Source organism: Ictalurus punctatus, chromosome 22, assembly GCF_001660625.3.
Source record: "Ictalurus punctatus breed USDA103 chromosome 22, Coco_2.0, whole genome shotgun sequence".
In the NCBI taxonomy this organism is placed as follows: Eukaryota; Metazoa; Chordata; class Actinopteri; order Siluriformes; family Ictaluridae; genus Ictalurus; species Ictalurus punctatus.
The window spans coordinates 4,714,676-4,739,970 of record NC_030437.2 but is presented as its reverse complement, the minus strand read 5'-3'; the positions used below and the strand labels follow the sequence as shown (position 1 = coordinate 4,739,970).

Here is a 25,295-nt window from a genome sequence, read left to right as displayed (position 1 = left end):
CGTGAATCAGTCAAGCAGCTCAACACGCCATCATGCTGACTTCCTGTTTCAAAAGGAAATGCATCACTGTATGGAATCGAATCACTGCTTTCGAGCTGTTTCATGGGGATGGCCGCTGGCACTCGGTCCTCAACGTTTTATTTTTTTCTGACTTACCAAACTGAGGTGCAATCTGATTGGTCAGCACTTTTTCTTAAAAGGATCCCACAGGGTCATGTGCAAAATGTGTGCGCTGGAGGTCGAGGAGAAGGCGGCTAGTGTGAAAGCAGCCCCCTCCTTTCCGGCGGAAATGTTCTGTGCTGATACCAGAGCTGGTTCTCATTTACCACTTATTGGAAATCAGATCCCTCTGCTCTGAAATCCTCCATTTTTTTTCCTGTCTTGTTGGCAGAAACAATATACTTTCTTGATCGCTTTCATCGACCTTTAGTCATATCCAGAGTCCTGCCGTATTGACATTTTTCTCTGCCTCAGCACAGGGATTGTGTGACGTCGGTCATTCTGTGATGTAAGCGGATCACGTGTCCTGTTCAGCAGCGAGACAAACCGGTCTGCTATGCAATATAATCAATGGGCCACTTACATACAGGGATCCTTTAACTAAGAGCTTAATTTTCCTGGCCTCTTAAACCCCGAGTGACCTTCTGTTTTCTCTGCCTCAGCCTGCCTCTGACCTTTTTAGGAGAGCTGGGAAACCCGTCCAGCTTTAAAAAGATGCAGGATTTGCTTACCTGATTTTACTGTTGCCTTTGTGCTTTTGTGGTGCAAACATTATACCCATATTGTTGTCATCGTTCGCAGCGCCTCTTACTTCTCAATTGGTCTCGGATCAGTGTAACGGAGATCTGCTTCAACGTCCGTGCTCAAATAAAGACACGTTGAGGTCTGAGGGACCTCAATGTTTACAGTTCTGTTTAAAAGGCCCAATACGCTTGTAGTGAAGTGGTTTGAAGACTACTAGTTCAAAGATGATCTTATTTTCCTGATGGACTAATGATAATTTGAGTCCTTTGGGGGGGACTGCTAGTGTAAAAAACTTGAAGAACCGATCATCTTCCATGACATCTCCAGCTTGTCATATTCATGATTGATGTAGAAAATAAGGCATGAACAATTATTGTTAAAAAAAAAAAAAAAAAGGGCATTATTTAAAACATTATTGAATCAGTGGTTCAAGAAGGGGGGGCATTTTACTATGAAAGAAACTTTTTATCTGTATGTAGTTACGTTTCATCTTGTGGAATGCCCACAAAGCAAGTTAAATAATGTTATCGCTTACGTTATAGCAGCTATAAACAGTAGTTCCGTCACCAGTCTTTCTCTTTTCCTCTCTCTTGAAGTTAATAAGACATACAATGCAGCAGTTGAAATAAAATAAAGAGCAGTTGAAGTGAAATAAGTCAATACGGAAAGATATCATCCTCTCCATCCAGTTAAGTGTCGCTGCCATGTGGCAGGTTAGCTCGAGTTTTAAGAGCTTTCGGGTCTTCACTCGTGAAGTGATTTTGTGCTGCAAAATAAATGTTATGCTGGAAAACAAAGAGAGATACGGACAGATATGGACCAGCAAAAAGAGAATCGTTTTGACCTCGAGAGGCCGTGCGGGTTTAGCTGCACAGCTGTCACTGGTGGTGATGGAGGCTCAATTTACTGCAGAGCATCAAAACTGTGGCCAGCGTTCAGAGGAAACTGGGAAACAGCCATGACACTTGAGACATGTGGCATTCAGAGCTCATAGTGAGGCCTGTCATTAATGCCTTAAGTGCTTTAAAATCCTAATTTGCTTGTTTTGTCACACTTAACTAGCTATAATATACTGAACGATATGGACGGGCCGACGTGTAGGCAGTCAGTATTGTCTTACTGTGTGTGTGTGTGTGTGTGTGTGTGTGTGTGTGTGTGCGCGTGCGCGCGTTTGCTTTGTGTCATGATTGAAAGTGGAGCCGGTGAGTAATGTTTTCATGAGCACGGCTGCATATTCTGACAGATGGGTGTGTGTTTGGAGTTCTCTTTCTACAAGCTCTTTTGTGCTGTTCTGTAGATGAATTCGTCTTTCTGAATATGCCGTGCGTGCGTGTGTATGTGAGACCTCTCGAAATTAAATCAGTTCTGACTGTTGTGATGTAGACTGGGCTAAAATGCCTCATTACTAGGGCATGAAGGGTTTGTTTGTTTGTGATTGAGAAGCTGCATGGTTGTAGGTTTTGTAGTTTCACGTTCTGATCTTAACATTCTGTGTGGTGTTTAGTTTTTTTTATATTTTATTTTTCCCGTTCCTCCTTCTTCAGAATGTGTACATGGTGACGTGACACATGCCTAACTAGTGGGCTCGTTACATCTTGTTCAAACTGTCAGACTTTCAGTAACAAGAAGCTTTTGTGAGAGTGCATGGGTTCATGCAGGCCTGTCATGCAGTTAACCCTACGCTCACCTTCTCAATTCTCTCACACTCTCTCTCTCTCTCTCTCTCTCTCTCTCTCTCTCTCTCACACACACACTCACACACACACTCACACACACACACACACACACACACACACACACACACACACACATATATTCAGACTGTGTGTGCATCTGTCTGGAGCCCATCTGGCCCTGCTGTCCTGCTCCCACTAGTCGTTCTGGCGAATCTTTTGTTCTCACATGTGCGTCCCAGGCCTTTGTGTGCAGCTCCTGTTCTTCTCCAGCTCACGCCTTCACACTCAGCGTCTCTCACTAGGAGGCCTGCTGCTGTAATCCTTATTCACTCCCAGCGTGCGCTTTAACCTGTATAAATTACATATAGGACTGTAGAAACCAATTCTGTTGTTTTCGCTACACATTGAAACATTTGGGTTTGTGATCAAAAGATGAACGAGTCGATAAGAGCAGGATTCCAGCTTTCATTTCCTCATATTTACATCTAGACGTGTTAAACAGCTTCGGACATGGCACCTTTGGTGGCAGACTGCCCAATATTTAGGTGAGCAAAATATAGGAACAAATAGTCATGAAGTAAATAACGCTTAATATTCGGTTGTGTATCCGCTGCTTGCAGTAACGTCATCAAATCAGTGACCCACTCGCCAAACTGTTACATTTTTCTTTTGTGTTGCTTTTCCAGGCTTGTACTGCAGCTTCTTTCAGTTGTTTGTTTCAGGACGTTTCTCCCTTCAGTCTCTTCCGCAGAAGGTGAAATGCTACTCAATTAGGTTGAGTTCTGGTGATTGACTTGGCCAGTTTAAAACCTTCCACTTTCCCCCCTTGAAAAAGTCCTTTGTTGTGTTGGCACTGTGTTTTTGGATATTGTCTTGCTGCACCAGTGGTTTCTTTCTTTTTCAGGACATTCCAGAGTGTTGTACTGGCTATCCCCAATGCTTGTGCAATGCCGGTAGATTTCCCCCTCTTTTCTCAGCTTCAAAATGGCTTGCTTTTCTCCCATAGACGGCTCTCTGGTCTTCATGGCGATTTATTCTTTTATTTTATTTTATTCTATCTTATTTATTTGTTTGTTTGTTTATTTATTTATTTATAAAAAAAAACCTAGCGCTCAAACTGAAAGACTAGACCTTCAGAGCTATTCATTCTTTAAACAGTCAATTTAACACTGCACAACTGGGCAGCAAGAAACGCCTATCAGTCACATTATTTTTTGATCACTTTGGGGGGGGGTGGATGGGTTCAAACAAAGGGTGCCGTGGTCTAAGTTGTGTAACACGTCGAGATGTAAACATGAGGAAATGAAAACTGAAATTCTGATCCATCGACTCATATTCGTCTATTGATCTCAAACCCAAATGCCTTCAATGTATAGCGAAAAAAAGAATAGAAATGGCCTGAAGGCAGTCGTTCCCGCAATTTTTATATTGGAAATATAAAATGTTTTTATACTGACTTGAATGTAGAAGTCTGTAACAAAGTTTGCACTAAAAAAATAGGGTGCCTAAGACTTTTGCACAGTACTGTGTGTATACTTTTGAAATGATCATCTCAGTATTATATTGCCATATTGCCCAACCCTACTGTTGATCAGGTGTGGTAGATCTTGGATGACTCCCAGCATGGATTATTGAGCATGTTGCATGGTTTCAGGCTTTAATGCAACTATAGCTGGACAAAACCAACCATTGTTTACAGACATCATGTCCAGTGTGTAATTTCTGCCTGTAATCACCTCTCGATCAACAGCACATGCCGAGCAGACGGTGTCTTTCTTGGGGGGGATTGTGTGTGTGTGTGTGTGTGTGTGTGTGTGTGTTTTCCTCTATGTGTAGGAGGCTGACTGGCGTGACTCAGCTCAGCTTCCTTCTTTTCTACACACTGCTCCTGGCTAACATGAAGAAATCACCGAAACTGTGCTGGACTGGAGCTGGACTCACCTGCTCTAGCTAATCCCGTCCTTTCTGTCTCTCTTCCTCTCTCTGCCCGAGTGTGACGTATTGTCTCATTATCATATGAAGGAAACGGCAGGAGATCCTCTGCTCCCTCTCCCCTCCTCCGCCCTCCGCTCGCACATTCCTGTTGTCCATTCATTCCATGAATGAGGCGGTGAGAGAAAACGCTTCACACGTCCTCTGTCTCAACACCGTTTTATCATTTCTTTTCACAACATATCCCGCTACGTCTGCACCCGTTAATTAAGTCCCATCGCTTCCCTGAAAACGTACAAAATAGTTTTTCATTGCAGTGGTTTGCACCCTTGTAGCCTGTAGGGTCGGTGTCACGTCCTCGGCTCTTCCTGCTATGCCAGCAGAGAGGAAGAGGAGGACGGAAAGAGGAAGAGAGAAATCGGAGGAAGATGGAGGGAGAGGAAGTGACACTCTGGTTTGGTCAATGTGAAGTCCTTCATACATCCTGTTTTATCTCTGCTTTATGTGCGCTTTCTGCTTTGTGTGTACCTGCAAAAATGGGCTTGGGCTCATAGCAGATCTTGACGAATATTTCTGCCAAAGGGCAAATATCTCAAAGCAGTCTCACCTGTGTGTGTGTGTGTGTGTGTGTGTGTGTGTGTGTGTGTGTGTGTGTGTGTGTGTGTGTGTGTGTGTGTGTGTGTGTGTTACATTTATAAACTGCATAATTAGTTAATGAAATGTCTGATATGTTAGTACTAAATATAAATTGAAACAGAAAGAAAAAAAAGCTGCACTATGCTTCATATTATTTGTGTGTGTAAGAGTGAGAGAGTGATTGTGAGTGATTGAGTGTGTGAGTGAGTGTGTGTGTGTGAGTGACTGACTGCACGTGTCATTCTCCTTCCCAATCTGTATTCCAGCAGCCTCTTCCTCCTTTTGCGCTCTGGAGGCCACCGACTGCAGATTTTACCATATATGGTCATGCTCGGCTCCCCGCCTGTCACTCTTCCAGCCCGGCTTCCTGCTGCCTCCCCATTGGCTGGGCTTCAGGGAAGTCAACCAATCGGACCCCTCAGGTCCTCTGACAGGGCTGAAAGGGTGCAGTTCAGGGTTTTTTTTCCTTTCCCCTCTTGTTTCTTAGAGTCAAGTGCTTCACTGTATCTGGCTGGAGCTCTGCCCATTCTCAATGCAGGTCAATGGCAGACAAAGTGCACATTATTTATTCTGCCCTAATTCAGCCGTGTGTGTGTGTACATAGATTTTAGTTATATGATTTGAATGTATGAATTAAATATGCAGTAAGGAATACATGGCTGTGATTGATCAAAAGGAATCTCTCTCTTTCTCTGTCTCCTCAGTATTCTAGCAGTCTTCTAACACACACACACATGCCAGGAACAGGAAATTTACAGTGTAACACACTGGGTAGATATGATAAAAGTTCACTAGCCTCTTTGGGGGACCTCTGTAGGCCCATTTGTACACGAAATGCTCTATGGATGAATTCAAAGCAGCGTTCACACATATTTAGGGCACTGAACAGGGCATGAGGTGGGGGTGTTCGTGCTCTAGGTCTGAAACAGTCTGGAATGGAAATCATTATTCATGGTCATTTAATATTAACTATATATCTACTGATGAAGCCCACAACCACTGTGGGGTTTTTTACTTTTTTTCTTCTCATTTTTCTTGCTAAAATAAATTTTTTTTAACAAATAATTTTGTGAGCATCCTGTTACTGTGCATTTTTTTCCATTTTAATAAGGCACAGAAATTGTATAATTATTAATATTGTACAATAATAATAACAACTTTGTTTATATATCATCTTTCATACATTTAAAATGCAGCTGAAAGTGTTGTACCTTGTGGAACAGTTGGTTCATTGTTCATCAACAGAGAAATAACGAATAATGAACTAAAAGGTCGTCAGAAAATGAATAAAATAGTAAAATAATGCAATAAATAATAGACCAAAGGAAGAAAAACAGTAATAACATATATACACTTTTTGTAAATGTACAAATGGAACGAATGTGTGATAATTCAAAGAATAAAAGCAAATAATAAAAGCTAGGTAAAAGCTAAATGAAGCTCTGTCCGTACCGGATTTTTCAGACTATTTTGGGATTGTTGTTTTGCACGCTCCTTCACAGTGAGCTTTGTTGGGAGTGCTTTGACTGAATGTGCGTTGTGATGACATCACATAATCTGCTGTAATTTAGAAACTTTGCAAGCTCCGCAATATTGCGGAGTTTGCTTGATTTTGCGTTCGATTTCTGGGAAATCGCGACATCCTAGAGGGACGGCTTTACCAGTATGAAAGTTAAAAACTAGTAATATAACATTTTTCTAATCAATTCTACAGCAAACAGCCAGCCAGTGGATTGATGCTGAAACTGGTCTAATGTATAATCTAGTTGTCCACTGCGTGTTCATATTCTCATTGCTGCATTCTTTGCGAGTTGAAGTAATGGTTGTAGTAGTAGTAGAAATCCTTGTGAGCAGTGCATTATGTTAGTCGAGACAAGAAAGAAAAAAGGAAAAAAACAGAAGCATGGATCAATTTCTTGGCATCTTGTAACCGGAGATTGGACCTCAGTCACGCTGTATTCCTTAGATGATCGAGAATATAGTTCGAGTAATGTTATTAATGTGCAGTTTAAAAGATAAATCAGAGTCTAGTATTACACCAGGCTTTCTAATTTCATTTTTGTCTGTAGAGCCAGATTTCCAAGTCTCCAAGTTTGCCTCACTGCCGACGAGGAGTATTAAAAATTGTCGTTCATCCAGCTGACACAGATTTCCAGCTCATCAACATTAGCAACATCTTCTGTTTCTTCATAATAATCTGACCCTACGGCAAGTCCAGAGCCTTGTCTGATGTTCCTCTAGACTAACAAAATATTCTCTACCTGAGAACCCAGGTCTCAAGCTGTTTAACAGTGTTCTGTTATGTATCTACAGTGTCAAATGCATCTTTATAAAAATACATTCGGATGTACCACAGCGACACTGAATTCTCGCTTCTGATTGGTCAGAAGGTGTTGATTTAATTTTATACATCAGCAGCTGATCAGTAGTTCCATCGACAAGGTTTATATTAATGCACTTGTCCTAATTGGTTATTATTTCTGTAGTGACAACAGATTCACCTGGCAGACGCTTGCATAAACAGATTTGGAAAATGTGTAATGGTTGATTGATTTATGGTGAAATTTATTTATAGATTTAGACTGGAGTCTCCAGTGTCAGCGGTTATTTTTAAAGTTTCAGACACAGGATAGTCCTCAGGACAGAGTGCTTTCTTTTGTAAACCTTTGTTTTGTATTTGTTTTGTCTGCATCTATGTTTTGTCTAACTTTAAGAGAAGAAGAAAGGAGAGGCTGGCGTGGGAACCGTGTTTATAGCTGCTAGAATGTAAATGAAAACTTAAGCAGGTGACTTGTTTTGCAGCTGTTTGATGACGTTAGACGGAAATATAACGGCATAAAAAGTATGACGTTTTTTAATATATACATATATATAAAAAAAAACCTCATTACTGTGGAATAAGAGGAGTAGAAAACTTCAGGAAGTGCTCCTATAGGAACATGATCAACTGCTGTTGATGATTTTTCTGTAGCAAGCAAGTGATCAGTTCTTTATATGAACAGCTAAGGAGTTGATCTGAGAATATAATGTCTGTATAGAGTCTTGTATAAGCGATGATCGTTATTCATTTTTTATGATTACTCGTAATAAATAGGTAGGTGTGTAGATAACGTGAATTACAAGATATAAGTGAATTGTAATGCCTGACGCTACCAGCTCTCCTTTTGAATTCTGTGGGTGGAGACATGGCTGGCGAGTCGAGTCACTTTACCTCGCCTCACCTTACTTCTCTCTGCGCCATCCTCGTCTTGAACTCCTATAGGGGTGTCATGTTTGTTTTTTTCTCCCCTCGCGACTCTGCCTGTAAAGAATTTCTCTGCTGTTTTCAGACCGTTAAATTGGCGAGTGACGACCTCCTGCTCTCTGCCTGAACTTCATTTTACCTGAATGAACCTTTCTCTTACTCGGTCTCTTTCAGTGTAAAGACTTCTCATCAGGCATGAAGTTTCATCATTCTACAGCAATGCTGTTCAATTCTTAAATCTGATTTGATATAGAGATTGATTTTCTTTAACAGCAGGTCTGATGGTCGTTCTGGCCACAAGGAGAAGAGCAGGTTTATGTTCACGCTCTCATTGGAATACGTTATCGTTTCCGTAGTAACGCTCATTCAGAGGGACTTGAATGTTTTTGTATAATTGTTGATATGGGGAATCTTTCTGTAAGGAGATGTTTATTTTAGGAAGGGATGGAGAACGTCGTGGGTTTTGTTTTTGTTTTTTTAAATTTTAAGGCTGTTGTGTGTTAGGGAGGTGTTTATCGTTTGTTTGGGGTTTTTTGTGGGGCGGTACAGAACATATGAAAGACATTGCTCTATAAAAAGCATTGTTCTCTGTACAGCTCTGAAATCTGTTGTGTAGTTTCTCTTCTGTTAAGCTGCGATCAGATGTTTTCACGTGTTTGTGGGTGTGTCTGTGTGATGCTATATTTCCAAGATGATGGAGTTTTAAATAGTGCTGGGATTGGTCGCATTCTAGTGATGTCATTATGCAGGAGGCGTGGACTCACAAACACACCTGCTCATGTGCTTTCACACACGGGGTTAAAGGTTAGAAGGTCATGACCCACCACACCCATAGGGTTCAGACTTCATCTGGTCTTCAGTTTTTGGGGAACAGAGCCGCAGACTGACTTCCATTTGGTGCATTTCAGCGTGAGTGAGAGAGAAAGTGTGAGAGATCTTGCCTTAGAAAATAGTAGACACAAGGCAGCCTGATGAACACTTTTTATCTTCAAAGGAGAATAAGTGTAATTGTGTTGTACCAGTGTGCTGTTGAATTCTGGTTTGAGCAGCTCTGAAAGTAGGCTGTAATTCAAATCATAGGTTTATATGGAAAAAAAAAAAATTGTTGTTCATTTTGCTGCAGCTTTTTTTTTTGGTAATTTGCAATACAATTTGTGGAGGGTTTTTTTTTTATTATTATTTATTTTTTTTAAAAATCTAGAAAAGTACTTACTTTTTTTTTTTTTTAGTTTTGCATGGTCTTCCGTAGTGATGTTTGTTGGCAAATGAGACCTTTTAGCTGTACTCGTATTCGATGCACGTGAATCGAAGAGGGCTTCGCATTGCGATGACGTGATGTGTGTCGGCCCAAACCTGAGGAAAATCTACGGTAATTTTTAACAACTCCAAGTACTCCTTCGAGTATGGCGGAGCTTGCTTGATTTTTTTTGTTCATTTCTGCGATCTCAAAGTCGTGAACTCCTGGAGCGACTGATAACTTTCTGTAGTAACAACTTGCAGTAGTAGTAGAAACAGGGACATTGTTTGGGGCTTGTTCTAAGGCTAATAATAAATGGATTACTAAAAACGTGTTATTTAACAAATAAAAACGTGTATTTAAAATTTTCTGAAAGGAGTCTCCAGTGTCAGCACTTCATAACGGTCAAGTTTATTCAGACGATTTAGTAGGTACGTTCTCATTTGTATAATGACTATGTTCCAGTATTTAAACAACACAGATATTGTATATATTTTGCCTGCACATAATTACTAACTAATAACTAACCTTCATTGTCGTATGATTGAGCCTACGGATGTTAACGGTTGATGCTAAAGTGTAACGGTGCGTTCAAGTCATGTCAGAAGATCGTTTTTACGAGTTGAACACCACCACAAAGTCGTAATTACTAGTGGGGAAACTCCTAGATGGTCTTTGAGCTCCAGGTTTCCGAGTTAGGAGCGTGTCAGTAAGAAGACATGGTGGAATCGGTGGATGCAACGTCTGTTAACGGTATGTTTGTTGAAATTGAACGTTTACTCGCCTCAGAAGATTTCGTTTATTATGTGTTTGGTCTATGGAGCAAGTTATTGTCAGGTTTTTGTTTATTTACAATAAAACAAGCTAATTGTCTTACAAAATACAAAAGCATTGTACAATTATGACTTAATATGTAACGGTAAAGTTTAGAGTGGCTTCATAAATTAAAAAAACAAAAACATACAAAAAGCAAAAGACACCTGACACGCATTCTTTGTTCTTTCTTTTTCTTGAAGTAGAGTTAAAAACCTGGCTTTATTTTTTGTAGTTAATTAAGAGAAGGTACACCACCATCTTGCTTTGAGCAAAGTATCTGATGTCGTAATTACGACTTCCCATTTGCACTTATGGGTATACGAACTTCCTAGGAGGACTTGAACGCACTGTAATTACAGTGTAATTTTAGACATGCAGAGTTTGTCATTTACCAACACGTCTGAGGGAAATTGTTGATTTTTCTGTAAAATTCTACCTTGCCTTTAAACTGTCGGTAGAAATGATTTGCTTGCTAGCTTAGCTAGCCTGCAGATGATTAGCCTCAGTGGTGTCCAGTTGTGTAGCAATAATGCTGTCCTGAATGTACCCGCTTACACCATTCATACGACTCACCATTCGTTCTGGTGTTGTTTTTTTCCTCCGTGGTCTTTGTACCGTAGATAATTTTACACTGTATTTTTATTTGAGGAAAGTCCTGCGTTCACACACGTACAGGTCCTCACGCATGCCCCGCTGTAGCTCTAGTTCACAATAATTGTGCAGAAATGTGAGCTCGATCTCATGCCTCAGGAATGCCATCTGTAATTCAAATACTGAAAACTGAGGATGAAAATGAAAACATGGAGGAAATGTAGCTATCCATCATGCATCAGTGCTACAATCATAAAAGATGATATTATGTTTTGTTGTTTTTTTTTTGTGCTGGCAAATCTTCTGCTTGCTGATTAACTTAAACTTCATCTCCATTTTGGACAAAGCAGGGTGTAAGAGTTTCCCTTCTGTCAGAGTTTTATTAGGATGTTTGGGGGGAAACACAGTAACACACCTTGGGATGGAAGACATTTAAAACACTCTGAATTAAAAAACAAATAGTTTCTATAAATAGACGTTTACCACATTTTTGTTAAAATACTGCTCAATTCCTCAGTTCTCAACTTTCCTTCACAATCGTGCATGCTTGTACATTTGTGGAAATATTAGCCATGCCAGACATGAATAGGATTCTGTGATTTGAAATCACTCAATCATACTTTATTCTCTCTCTCTCTCTCTCTCTCTCTCTCTCTCTCTCTCTCTCTCTCTCTCTCTCTGCGTAGACGGGTCGTATAGATAAGGCCTACCCGACGGTATGTGGACACACAGGGCCAGTGCTGGACATCGACTGGTGTCCTCACAATGATCAGGTGATCGCCAGCGGCTCAGAGGACTGCACCGTCATGGTAAGATGATGATGATGATGATGATGATTATTATTATTATTTAATCACTGCTAAATCCACATTCTTTTGGTATGGTATACCATAATTTTCAATCCAGTCTTGTATTTAGAGGCCAATATTTTTAACCATGCACAAAAAAAAAACCCATCAATACTAAGTCAAATATCCTTGTTCCACCTTTATCTTTTACTTTTCTTTTCTTCAAGTTCAGAGATGTTGGGGAAACTAAAACGCAAACGTACAGAGGTGCCGCCCACTCGCTTTATTTATTCTAGCATTAATGGAAGCATGAGTCATTAAAATAGCAGCAGATGAGCCAGTACAGTTCCTCACTTCCTGCTTTCGTTTGATTAATGTGCCAGAGAATTTAAAAATGTTGCCAGTGTTTGTAGGATTGTAAAGTTGAGCATTATATTAAACGAGCAACTCCTGCTCGTAAGACAGTCTGAGTGTGGCCAAACATTATACACGCATTATAATGTTGCTACATATTTTGAATGTATAATATGTATTGAACAATTTTATAGTGTTATATGGTAGTGCATAGAGTAACTTTTTGTAAATACACAAGCTACCTGATCAGGTTAATGCACTACTGTATGCAGATTCAGTCAGATAGATCGCTAACACAAGGGTCTTGTGTTTTAAATCTTGTCCTGGAGCATTTGAGTATAGCAGATTGTGACGGTCCTGCTCACCCACGCGATGTTTATTAGTCACAGTGATTTTGAGGTATGCCGCATTGGTCTCACTTTGCTTCTGGAGGTTCCAGACTTCACCCAAAAAGGCAAAAACAACTTGTATTATCCCTCGACTCAAGCTCTCTCTACAGCAGGTAGACACAAAGAACTAAAAACATACAGTATGTGTTGATCTATCAGAAATGATCTCTTGAACTGTGTGGCTTTTTGAAATGCTGTTGTGTGCAATTTTTGTGGAAACTTCGATCATTTCTAACAGATGGAAAAAACCCACTGTAAACTTCCATTGTTTTACGTAAAGACAAATACATTATGTGGAAAAGGGGTAAAAAAAAAAAAAAAAAAAAAGGCCGATAGCTTGGAATGGTCCTATGCCATGGACACTAGGTTGTATTGATCCCATGCAAAGGCCCATAATTTGGAAAAGACCTATCCAAAGCCCCCTAGTTTGGCACAGACCCATCCCGAGGCCCATAGTTCGGAACAGACCCATCTCTAGACCGGTTGTTTGGAACAGACCCATCTCTAGACCGGTTGTTTGGAACAGACCCATCTCTAGACCGGTTGTTCGGAACAGACCCATCTCTAGACTGGTCGTTTGGAACAGACCCATCTCTAGACCGGTTGTTCGGAACAGACCCATCTCTAGACTGGTCGTTTGGAACAGACCCATCTCTAGACCGGTTGTTCGGAACAGACCCATCTCTAGACCGGTCGTTCAGAACAGACCCATATCATGGCCTCTAGTTTGGAAGGGAATTATAGTGTTGGAGATGGGCATGAATGCGTCCTGAAATTCAGATGTTCATTTTTATTACATTATGTACTGCATTATACTGCTCCTGTAGAAATATAGATTTATAAACTACTGAAACATATTGTACACATCATTACAACACTTATAATATCTTTCACCCTTGCAGTATTCCATTGGTTATATTTACAATCTTTGTATTTGTTTCTTTTTGTAATGTCTGAGTGTATTGTAAAAATGCAGCAGCAAAACAGCTGGAACATTTGAAGGCCCCCAGACAGTGATTTGGGACAGCAGATGTGAAGTCCATACACATCTGTCTCCCCCATTCTTTCACTGTGTAACATAAGATCATAATTAGAACTGGAATTTATCTGTCCGCTAATATTTAATCCGTACTCTGAAGGTGGGAGCCAAAGTTGTCAATTTAATGGGATTTTCTCCCACATCTTTAAGCTTGGTGAAAGGGAGCTGTGCTGGAGTTGCAGAGACTGACCTAATGCTTGGAGAATGTCTGTAAGGGGTGTGTCTGGGAGGTATAGACATAGTATGGTGAGGATGACAGGAAGATAGAAGCAAGGATTATAGAAATAAATAGTGAACTGGATACTAAAAGTTATTCAGAGAACGAGAAAGGAGAGATATATTCCAAGATGTCTGCACTGTTGTTGGTGGTGGTGTGTCATTGGCATCCATTTAACCACTGAGCATTAAAAATTAGTGGAACAAATTAAGGAACAGATTAATCCCTGATATGAGATCAGATTTTCTTTCATGATTATGCAATATTTATGCGCTGAAAGTGCTGATCTGTGGTCTGGCTTTGTGACTAACCTTAATAAACCGTAAACAATCTGCCCTAAATCAGTGTTGTGAGCACTGATCAGCACAGATACTTGCACTCTGCTTCCCCCTTAAGGCTCAATAATGCAGGTGCAAGGTCTAAACTTCTAATTCATCACTCAGGTTTAGAAGTACCTCGGGTAAGATTAGTCCTTTTTTCAAGATTGGGTCTCTAACGGTTAGGTGGTTTTGGCATGTGAATGATTTCCCACCCATGTCCATGAAGCTCCACCCCCAGGATCTACTGTGGCCCGTAGAGGTGTCTATTAAATGACAGACAGGAGGCAAATCCAAACACGTACTAGCATTCCGGACCAGAAGTCAGTTTTCCAAACAAGTTTTCTCAGCGACTTTATAAACCTCTGCTTGTTTTTTTAGTGTTTTGTTTTTTTTAAAAAATCATGTTCTTACCCATCTTTCAGGTTATGAGTACAAAAAACTAATAAAAAAATCAACTATTACACCTTTAAGACAAATGGTCATTTATTTCTACTAATGTCTTGTCATTATTATTACTACTACTATTACTGAACTTTACATCTTTTTAAAACTCTATTTACTATTTACTTATTTAGTTTTTGTGTATTTACTAATTATTTGGAGCTAGGTGTTACTTATACTGTCTGCAGTCAATTTCCATTGCAAGATTGACGACGTCCATGTATTTGTGCCGTATTAAACCGTGGATCTCGTCTTACTTTTGGCTCTCGTCTCTTTTCAGGTGTGGCAGATCCCCGAGAACGGTTTGGTGACCTCCCTGTCAGAGCCTGTGGTGGTGCTGGAGGGCCACTCCAAACGGGTGGGCATCATCACCTGGCACCCGACGGCCCGCAACATTCTGCTCAGTGCTGGTGAGTGACGGCACGCTCGCTCTCCACCCGGTCAAGCGCTCCTTCGCTTCCACTTACTTACTTTGTGTGATAAAGAGCAGTCCGTTTATAGTTCAGCGACAATCCAGATCATCCACTAAGCAAGTCACTGTGTGTGACTATAGAAATGTCATGTGTTGGAACATGTATGTTAATATAAACATGATTATTACAGCTGACAGTACTGTCAGAGCTATGCTAATAGAAATAAAAAATAAATAAATAAACGAAGCACTGACACTCGTGATATAAATGTTCCTTACAGGCAACTTGAAATTTCCAGCATTTTCCATTGTTCAATAACAACACAATTGGAAAAATTCTGCTAATTATTGGATTTCATTGGATTTCAAATCCTTGAGTAAATTGTTAGTATATAAAAAAATAATATACGGTATTAGAACTGCTATCAGAGCTGGAAATTAATCAACACTCAGTCTGATCACTGACACGTGACATGAGAGCGGTGTGGCAGTTCGGCACATTTTACAGCGGTTTTTTGTTTTTATGTAGGTTGCGATAACGCGATCATGATCTGGAACGTGGGCACGGGCGAGGCACTCATCACGCTGGAGGACATGCACCCAGACGTCATCTTCAGCGCGTGCTGGAACCGCAACGGCAGCCTCATCTGCACCGCCTGCAAGGACAAGAAAGTGCGCGTCATCGACCCGCGCAAGGAGGAGATCGTTGCGGTAAACAGACGTACAACCTCTGTTGCACAAAAACAATTGCTACTTCACACACACGCATATACCCTACATGCGTGCGCACACACACACACCTGCATGTAGTGTGTGCAGTCCTGTCTATGTATACACAGCTGAACTGTTGTGTACATGTGTGTTTCAGGAGAAGGATAAGGCCCATGAGGGCGCGAGGCCCATAAGAGCAATCTTCCTGTCTGATGGGAACGTCTTCACCACTGGCTTCAGCCGCATGAGCGAGAGGCAGCTCGCACTCTGGAACCCGGTACAGTACTTTATACACACACACACACACACACACACACACACACACACACACACACACACACACACACACACACACAACACTCAGTTCACACACACACATGCACACACATTTTACAGAAATGCATCTTTTGTCCACATTAATAGAGTAAAATTTAGTTCCCAACCTCATTTTACCTTCTGTGTGATTATATGTAATTTATTCAAATTAGGCTTTAAGTAATTTAAATGAGGATGATGGTTTAGCTGTACTGTGGCCTCTAAAACTCAAAATGGAGTAGGTCACATGTGGATGTGGCTCTGTTGGATTACTGAGTAATGCAGTGGGGAAAAGGGGGGCGGGGGGGATTCAAGACCTGTACACACTGAAGTGTTACGTTTAAAGGAGAAAGTTGCAACATATTTGACTAATCTACTAGAAGTACAGCTCTTGTTGTTGTTGTTGTTGTTTATTAGACACAGATGAATCAAGAAATAAAATGATCTGCAAGCTTAATTAATAAATATAACGTACAAAAAAGTCCTGAATGTACCTTAGAAACCAGGGGGTGCATAACAGAACGATCCTAACGTTTGGTAACCGTGGTAATTTCACTTAGGACCTCGTTTAGGACAATTAGCTGTTACAGAATAACACTTCCTAAGTGCGTTATCTAGGAAAAGGGTATTACAGAAGCATCCGAACCCCACTGGTGTCCTGACTTACTACGTATTCGAAAGCCAAAGATAACGGTCACGTAACAATAGCCACGAACGCCGTTACGTTTATTAAACGATACGAGATGAAGAACTGTGAAGTTTGATGGTGGAAAGACTTTTGGAGTACCCAGATGACGTGCTGTGCTTTAACAACAAATCACCGATAAATAATTACAGACTTCCACGAAATACGGTAATGCAGTTAGAGCGAGAACTGCAACCAACATTACAGAAGCGTCACGGAGCATTACCAGTCACCGTGCAAGTGGTTTTACGTCACAGTTGTTGGTTGTAGTTGGTTGCTTGGTAACAAACCCGGGAGTTGATTATCGAGCTTGACGGAGCAGTTTGAGATGAGATAAGAGAAGATTTTGTAAGATAAGATAATTTAAGATAAGAATCCTAAATCAAGTTAAGATTTGCTTCTGTAATACGAATTTGTGGAAAAAAATCCTAATTTATAACTGATCAGATCTTGACTTAAGATAGAACGTTTCTATAATACGCCTCCAGTTTATAAGGCCTGAATTATAATAAATGGCTGTTTCTGCTTCATTATTTACATAAAAATAAAGTTAACAATAGTATGGAATGTGACATTTTATTTATTTATTTATTTTTTTACCAGCAAAACATGGAGGAGCCGATTTCAGTCCATGAGATGGACACCAGCAACGGAGTCCTCCTGCCGTTCTATGACCCCGACACCAACGTGGTGTACCTGTGCGGAAAGGTACACGTGCTTCTAGATCTTCCAGAGTCACGGCATTTTATTGTTCCTTTTCCGTTCATTTACTCAACATTTATTTTCTTTGCACATGTAGTGTTTTTGTTGTTGAATGTGTCTGCGGAGCACTTTACGACTTCCGCTATAACTGCTATAAGCAGTCGTTCATGAAGCTATGAAACAGCCCTTCATCTCATGAAGTTAATTAGACTGGAAAAAAAAATGCATGATGTTAATGGAGTTAAAAGTCCTGTGATTTTTGTTTTGCATATGGCATAGACGATTAATCAGCACCTTGTGTAATGTCTAAATGCTGAAGCGTAAACTTATTCATTGTTTTGTTTCCTTGTTTTTTTTTTTTTTCCGTTGTCAGGGTGACAGCAGCATCCGTTACTTTGAGATCACTGACGAGGCGCCATACGTGCATTACCTCAACACATTTATCACCAAGGAGCCGCAGAGGGGCATGGGCTACATGCCCAAGAGAGGCCTGGACGTCAACAAGTGTGAGATCGCCAGGTAAGACGGAAACAGCGGGTTTTTTCCCCACCGCACTGCGAATTTCAAGCACAAATAGTTTTCTTACTATTGGTAACAGTAGGAGTGTGATTACGTAAGGGCAAAAAAACACAACAGGGCATACAGGACAATAATCAGCTTATCAAATAATCAACCACAAATGAATTATATTCCTAGAACAGTGAATTTTTTTTTTTTTTTTTTTTTTTTTTTTTTTTAAATAATGTTTTATTCCTCTTATTTCGGCAGTTTTCCAGCCGCTACTATTTTTAAATGTATTATTTATTATAGTTAGTTTTAATGTTGTAGAATGTCCACCATAAGTATCTCTGTCATCACTTGCATTATAGCTGCTATAATAATCATACTCTCACCAGCTTTTTTTCTCTCGGTCTCTGTCTCTCTTTCTCTCTCTCGTTCTTTTGCACGCTGTCTCTCGCTCTCTGTCTCTCTCTTTTGCGCTCACGCTCTGTCTCTCTGTCTCACGTTCTGTCTCTCTCGTGCTCTCTGTCTCTCTCTCTTTGTCTCTCTAGCTCTCTCTCTATTGATATTAATAAGACCAATAACCACAGCTTGTCATATTACCGAAAAAAACCCCAGAAGAAACAAAGTCCGCTGTCCTAAAGACTGCCGCGTGTTCTTAAAGCTTCCTGACTAGTTCTTAAGCAAACTGGCACTGGAGACTCCTTCCATAAACATTTACCTACAGAATGCTTGCTTTTCTTTCTTAAGTAACAACACCTTAAATTATATGGAGAGTCCGCCGCGTGGATTGAATACACAATTTGTCGACTAGAAACCACAACAAACAAAAAGATTTGGGGCGGCCCTTATCCTTTATGTATCGTACTGTTCCACCTGCAGTTAGTGCTTCATAATAAAAATAAGGTCATTCTTTTCAGATGTTTTCAGCTGGAAAGTCAGAAGTGTAGTATGCTTTTACAGTAGGAAATCTAATCTGACAGAGATGTGCGAATGTGTGTACAACTGTGATCGTCCTGTAGGGGGCAGCAGATCAACTTTAGTGAGCATTACCCACTTTAAAAAGAAAAAAATCCATATGGATTTCTTTTAGCTCTTTGTTGATCTTCATTGCTTTTGGAGTCTTACTAATAACCTGTATGTGTGTTTTTCAGGTTTTACAAGCTGCACGAGAGGAAGTGTGAGCCCATCATCATGACAGTGCCAAGAAAGGTGAGTCCTTCCTGCCGTGTTCTGCTGAATGATCATCTGACAGTAGTCACTTTGTAGGTGTACAGTAACTGACTGTAGCTTGTCTGTGCGATTGAAAGTGAACACTACAGCGCCACGTTTTATTTGGGTGGTGCAAAAGTGGCACTGACCTGGTCGTCACAGGTTTCTGGGTGTTATTAGTGATTCGGGCGAAGAAAATCAAATGGCATTGTCCTGTTGAGAGCCCAGAGTGACACCTACTTCTTTAGTGTTCAACACTGGACGTGGACATGGATGATCTTTTCTTGCTTGAAGCACAGGATATAAACATAATCTCATGTTTTACCCTTCTACATTAACTTCTTTTCACTCAGTGAACTCCTTTGACTTGAATTCAGTTGGGTACGGTATAATTGTGAACACACTAAAATCTCTGTTTTTGCTTGGTTATTCCACACTATATGGAAATGTGGTATGTGCACACTTGACCGTCACACCCCATACGTAGGCCTCGCACTGTTACCACAAAGTAGGAAGCACATAATTGTCTTTTTATAATGTAGCATTACAAATTCCCCTAGTTCACTGGAAGTAAGAGGCCCAAACCTGTGCACACAGTGAGCTCCATGAAGACATGATTTGCCAAATTTGGCGTGGAAAAACTTGAGTGTCCATCAACCCCACTGAACAACTTTGGGATGAACTGGAACAACGACTGCACTCCAGACCTCCTCAACATCTGTGCCTGACCTCATTAATGCTCTTCTAGCTGAACGAACACACATCCTCGCAGCCATGCTCCAAATTCTAGTGGAAAACCTTCTCAGAAGAGTGGAGGTTATTATAAGAGCAAAGGTGGGAATAAATCTGGAATGGGTTGTTCAACAAGCACATATGCGTGTGATTGATTAGGTGTCCATATACTTTTTAAGGGTCATCTCACCACTGTAAAGGGTGTTTAATATCGTTTAAACATAAATACCGTATACAGTATTTGCTTTCCAAAAGTCGATATGCTGTTGAACAAGAGATGGTTGCGAGCCTACTATATCTTCTTGTTCACCGAGCAACTTGTATTAAAAAAAAACAAAAAAAACTGAACTACTTGTCCTGGCTGCTGATTTGTCTGCCCCTACTTTTGTACGCATTTGCCACTAGGTGGTGGAGGCATTATGTTTTCAGGCTGTCTGTGCGTCCATCCAATATTATTGTTAACGTGACATCTCAAGAGATTATGATTGAATTTTTGTAGGATTTGTATGGAATTATCATTGCAAACAGCAGATGAACCGACTAGATTTTGGAACTGATCAAAGCAGACTCGAAGTTTCTTCAAGGACAGATGTCTGAAATAGTTGTTCTTCAATAGCTTCATTCCTGTTTTAAGTATATTTTAAGGGTATTTTAAGAGTAAATTAGTAACAGGAAGGACCTGACATGTTGGTGGTGGAGGCATCCCCAATGACGCTGTTGGCATCGAGTTGTACTTGTTTTTTATTACATCAAATATGTATATTACATCATTTTGTGGTTCGCCTTTGGGCTTTGAAAAAGCATTGTATAAATGATTGTATTAAGCTAATTCACACTATTCCTCCTCGCTCTCTCCATTCAGTCGGACCTGTTCCAGGACGATCTGTATCCGGACACGGCCGGGCCCGATTGCGCTATCGAGGCCGAGGACTGGTTTGACGGCAAGAATGGCGAACCTATCCTGATCTCGCTCAAGGACGGCTACATCCCAGCCAAGAACCGCGACCTCAAGGTGGTCAAGAAAAACATTCTGGACAACAAGCCCAAGCCCAGCAAGAATTCAGAGAACAACACCGCTGCTCCTGCCACCAAAACGGCCAGCGCAGCCCCGAGTGTCGTACGTTTCTCACTCTTTTCATTCCTCTTTGTTTTTAACCCACTCCCTATTGTCTGTTCTGATTAGTTTTTATGATTCACGTTTGTGCTTGTAACACACAACCATGTCTTCACGTGGTTTATTTATTGCGTCAGACGCTCATGAGTGCTGAACTTTGCATTTGCTGCCATTGGAACATAGAGACAGAACGATTATTTAGATTTTCATAAAGGTATAGATTCGATCTGTATATCCATATATCAACCCTAGAGGTTTGATTCTTATAGCATATAACTTCCTTAGGAAGTTTTTCACACGTCACAACTGAGCCTTCTGTTTTATTATCCACATCACAGCCACTGCAAACATGACTCCGCCCACATGACTCTGTAATGACAGGAACAACGTTACTATCCTAACTTTACTATGTAGCGTCCACGATACAAACCGCTGTGTTAAACTTAGTGATACAAAATAAACAACAGTCAGTGACCTCACCAACAACCTCCACAGGGCAGAGATGAAAGTATCACAATCCTTTGTACGAAGAAGACGTCGAGTGCAGAAATATAGAGGCCGTACCACAAGATGCAAACCACTCACCAGCAGTAAGAATCAGAAAGCCAGATTGGAATTTGCAAAGAAATGCAGAGATGATCCACAAAAGTTCTGAAACCAAGATGAACCTCTACCAAAATGATGGAAAGGCCAAAGTGTGAAGAAAGAAATGATCTAAATCATGATCTGAAACATACAAGCTTATCTGTGAAACATGGTGGAGGTAGTGTCATGGCTTGTGCTTGCATGGCTGCTTCTGGAACATTCTCACTAATCGTTATTGATGATGTAACTCATGAAGATAGCAGCAGAATGAAGTCAGAAGTCTACCGAAACATTCTGTCTGCCAATTTACAGAGAAATGCATCCAAAATAAATGAACGTCATCATGCAGTTGCTTTAATTTACTTCAAAACTTCTGTTCCTATACTTTTGCTTGCTTAAAAAATTGGGTGGTCTGATGCAAATGGTTCTATCTTTTGTTATTTAATACATCTAGATATAAACACTAGGAAATGAAAGCTGAAATTCTAAACTCTCATCTCATGTTCATCTTCTGAGCTCAAACCCAAATGTCCGTTCCAGTACTTTCAGAGGGGAATGTAGACCACATTCGACATTTATTATAAGCACATGTTGCTGCTTTTGTGTGTTATTGGGTCACATGTCCTTAAAATGCATGTGTGCTAAACATATACTAGGAGCTTAATAACTATCTATCTATCTATCTATCTATCTATTTATTTATTGTTTTGTACAGAAAAACGAGTCAAAATTGGACGAGGTGCTGAAAGAGATCAAATCCCTCCGAGAGCTGGTGAGCAGTCAGGAAAAGCGAATTGCCAAGCTCGAGGAGCAGTTGTCCCAGATGGACGTCTGAAGGACCCTTTTCCCCTCCCCCAGCTACTGTTCAGGAAATTCTACTGGCCAGGTGGGCGGAACTAGTCACTGCCAGTCATCGCGACTTCGTTCCGTCCGAGACCTGCCCAACATTCCAAGATGAACGTTTTTTGTTTTTTTTCTTCATTCTTTCATTCTCTTTTTTTTCTAACCCCTTGAACCAGTTCCATTTGCAAAATGACGGAAGCATAGGTCTCTCTCAAAAGCCAAGAATATCTTTTTACTAAACCTTGTTCCAAATGTGGCACTTGTGTTTTATGTGGTGTTTTTTTTCTTTTCCAAAAGGTGTTAAGCATTCTTTCTTTTCTCATAGTCAAAAAAAATTGTGACCAATATTCCAATGTGAAGCATTGAGTGTGCTCAAATATTGAAATCAGTATTGCATTCCTCACTATCCCTTCTTCTTTGTTGCCAAATTTTTAGAGGATGCTCGTATATGGGCCTCCTTGACAGTATTTGACCATAGGTTGTTTTTTTTTTTTTTATATAATATAAATACACTTAGTCCACTTTGTACTAATAAGGGACATTGCAATAGGCTGGGAATGCAAGTGAGGGGATTGATTTGATTTATCTGACCATTTAAAAGGTCTCTATACAAGAAAAATTCATGTTTGAAAGTGATTTTAACCAAGCAGGCTGTATGTACAGATTGACAGAGGAAAGCAACATCTGTATACTGAAACAGTTTTATGAACATTTGGAGCATTTGGGTTTTTTTTTTTTTTTTTTTTTTTTTTTTTGCTGTTTGGAAATGGTTTGTATAGTGGTGTGACTGTTCAGCATTGATATTCCAGTGGCCATGAACACTGAACACGGTCACTGAGGTCTGAATTTTCTCATCATTCCAGACACTTCCCTCTTTCCCAGAAACGGTATCCTCCCATTATCCTTAATGCATGCAATAAAGATTTTTTTTCCCTCCCTAATTTCTAAATACTTTCTGGGTTAAATAATTCCTGGGTTTCCCTCCCAATTCTTGTTTTGTGTCTTCGGTTAAATAGTCTCAGAAGGAAGAATCCAGAGGAAATAGTACATCATATTCCATGTTTTTTTCTCTCTCCAGGCTTCTCTATGATTCAGTGTTTACATTTTACATCAAATCAGTTCTGTTATAAAAACATGGCCTGATTATAGAGCGGGGCTCTTAAATTAGCTGGATAAACACTTGGTGAAGGGATATTTGAAGTATTAACGTTAGTAACCTCAAATTTAACCTCATTAGACCATCATCTCAGACGTTTAGTCCCTCAAGGTGTTTGGGTGGGTGATATCCGCGTAGGTCTAGACTGACACCCATGCCCTACTCTTCACTTCCTGTTTCCGTTGTGCAGGAAGCGACTGCCCTGCTCTGTTAGCCATGCAGAACCAACTTTTTGTAAGGGTGTAGCTCAAGTTCGTCTAGACTATATCCTATATTCTATATCCTATATACTATAACTGAAGAGTAACAAAGTCTGACTCAGATTACAACATGCTTGATGGGTGAGGCACGCCGGGGTCAGGGTGAACCCAACGGTGCTTTCACACTTGGCCGTTCCCCCCCGCACCCCTCCCCCAACACACACACTTTCAGAAAAAGTTCAGGAAGAGCATCTCTTGCGACACACTGTAACTATAACTACGCTTTAAGCAGTTCTCAGCTAAATAACTAGCCTAGTATGCCTTCTAGATTTGAGTTGTTCATATTATTGGTAATAAATATGAAATAAAGACTGGTGTAACTCTGACAGTGTGGACGGTGTTTGACTTTGCTGTAGCTTTAGAGGCAGAAAATCAGAGAATTTGACCTGCTTGAGCTACAGTTAAAGTGAGACATATCATGTACCAGAGAATGTCCCAAAAAATAGACGCGCTCTTATAGTTGGTTATGTGGAATACTGGCAATGAAAACTTTTCCATTCAAAACAACTCACTAACAAATAATTTTTCAGTCATTTCCCAACTTGTGACCTGATTGGTTTGCAAAAAAACCACAGAAACATCCTGGCAGTTGAGGAGGGAAAAACTGCAAGTGTGAAAGCGCCCTAAGAATGTTTCTGTTGTAATTGGTGTGATCACCTGTATGCTTAACACTTCCTTTTTTTTTTCTTTTTTATCTTTATGTACTTAATTATGGAACTGAGAGGTGCTTGCAGGTGTTTTACATCCTCTTTATTGTTGCTCACACCACCTACAAGAAACATACAGTACCTTTCTCTCTATTCATTCACTATTTCAGATTTAAAAAAAAAAAAAAAAAAGATTTTAGATGGGATTTTGTTACGCAGAGAGCTTTATTTACATCTGCTTATGGGGTTATAACAACGAGGGAAGTGAGCTAGTAGAGGTGAGGTTCAGGGGAAAAAAGTAGATGTGCCATCTTTGATATGTTAGCTAGGTTCTTAAGGAAGATGCATGCATGTATGGAATTGTGGAAAGATTTTTCTGGTACAATTGAGTCTGAATTGGTGGATTGGTGTGAGGATGGAATGATGTGGAGGGCAAGTGTGTTAGGGTTTGAGCCCAATTTAGTGTTGTTGCCTTTTGTAGTAGTTTGTAGTAATCATGTCCTGCATACAGAATTGTGTTAAAGGTTTTTTAATTATTTTTTTTTTATATAAATACCATAGCGTCATTGATTTCTCAAATCGGATTGGTCAAAAGCTATTGATTTGATAAAAAAGAGTCATTTGTCATTCTTTAATAAATAAAAATAATTCATGTTGCCAAATTGCTTTGGGGTCATAACAGTAAGTCCACTTCACACACCTCTATCGTTGATTGTGGTCCAATTAAAAACACCATGTTGTTTTATTCCTCCAAAACCATTCCATAGAGCAGTTTCAGGGTTGTAGTCAAATGAGTCATTATTTTTAAGCTAAGAAAGACTCTGAACTCGACCATTGTGTGGCTCGACAGAACATTGCCCCTGTGTGAAATGCTAAACTGGTGGTCAGTTAGTATTATGCAGATAATACCATTTGGCTAAAAGTGGGAATTGTGATTTATGAAGGTTGTAAACGGATGATTTTCCTCCGAGGTTATGGAGTGTTTATGAGTGTTTT

At 40.2% G+C, this 25,295-nt stretch overlaps 1 protein-coding gene across 5 annotated transcripts in view; it reads left to right on the top strand.

Annotated features, from left to right (window-relative positions):
* Positions 1-23,177, top strand: part of coro1ca (coronin, actin binding protein, 1Ca) — a 49,877-nt gene extending 26,700 nt beyond the window's left edge. For all 5 annotated transcript variants that reach the window (XM_017451919.3, XM_017451924.3, XM_017451925.3 and 2 more), the window contains 9 exons: positions 11,563-11,685; positions 14,705-14,834; positions 15,366-15,547; positions 15,705-15,824; positions 17,151-17,255; positions 17,623-17,768; positions 18,905-18,962; positions 20,557-20,811; positions 22,109-23,177. In XM_017451919.3, coding sequence (XP_017307408.1) covers positions 11,563-11,685; positions 14,705-14,834; positions 15,366-15,547; positions 15,705-15,824; positions 17,151-17,255; positions 17,623-17,768; positions 18,905-18,962; positions 20,557-20,811; positions 22,109-22,228 — 1,239 coding nt within the window. In that variant the 3' untranslated portion in view covers positions 22,229-23,177. The remainder of the gene's footprint in view (positions 1-11,562; positions 11,686-14,704; positions 14,835-15,365; positions 15,548-15,704; positions 15,825-17,150; positions 17,256-17,622; positions 17,769-18,904; positions 18,963-20,556; positions 20,812-22,108) is intronic.
* Positions 23,178-25,295: the final 2,118 nt, after the last annotated feature.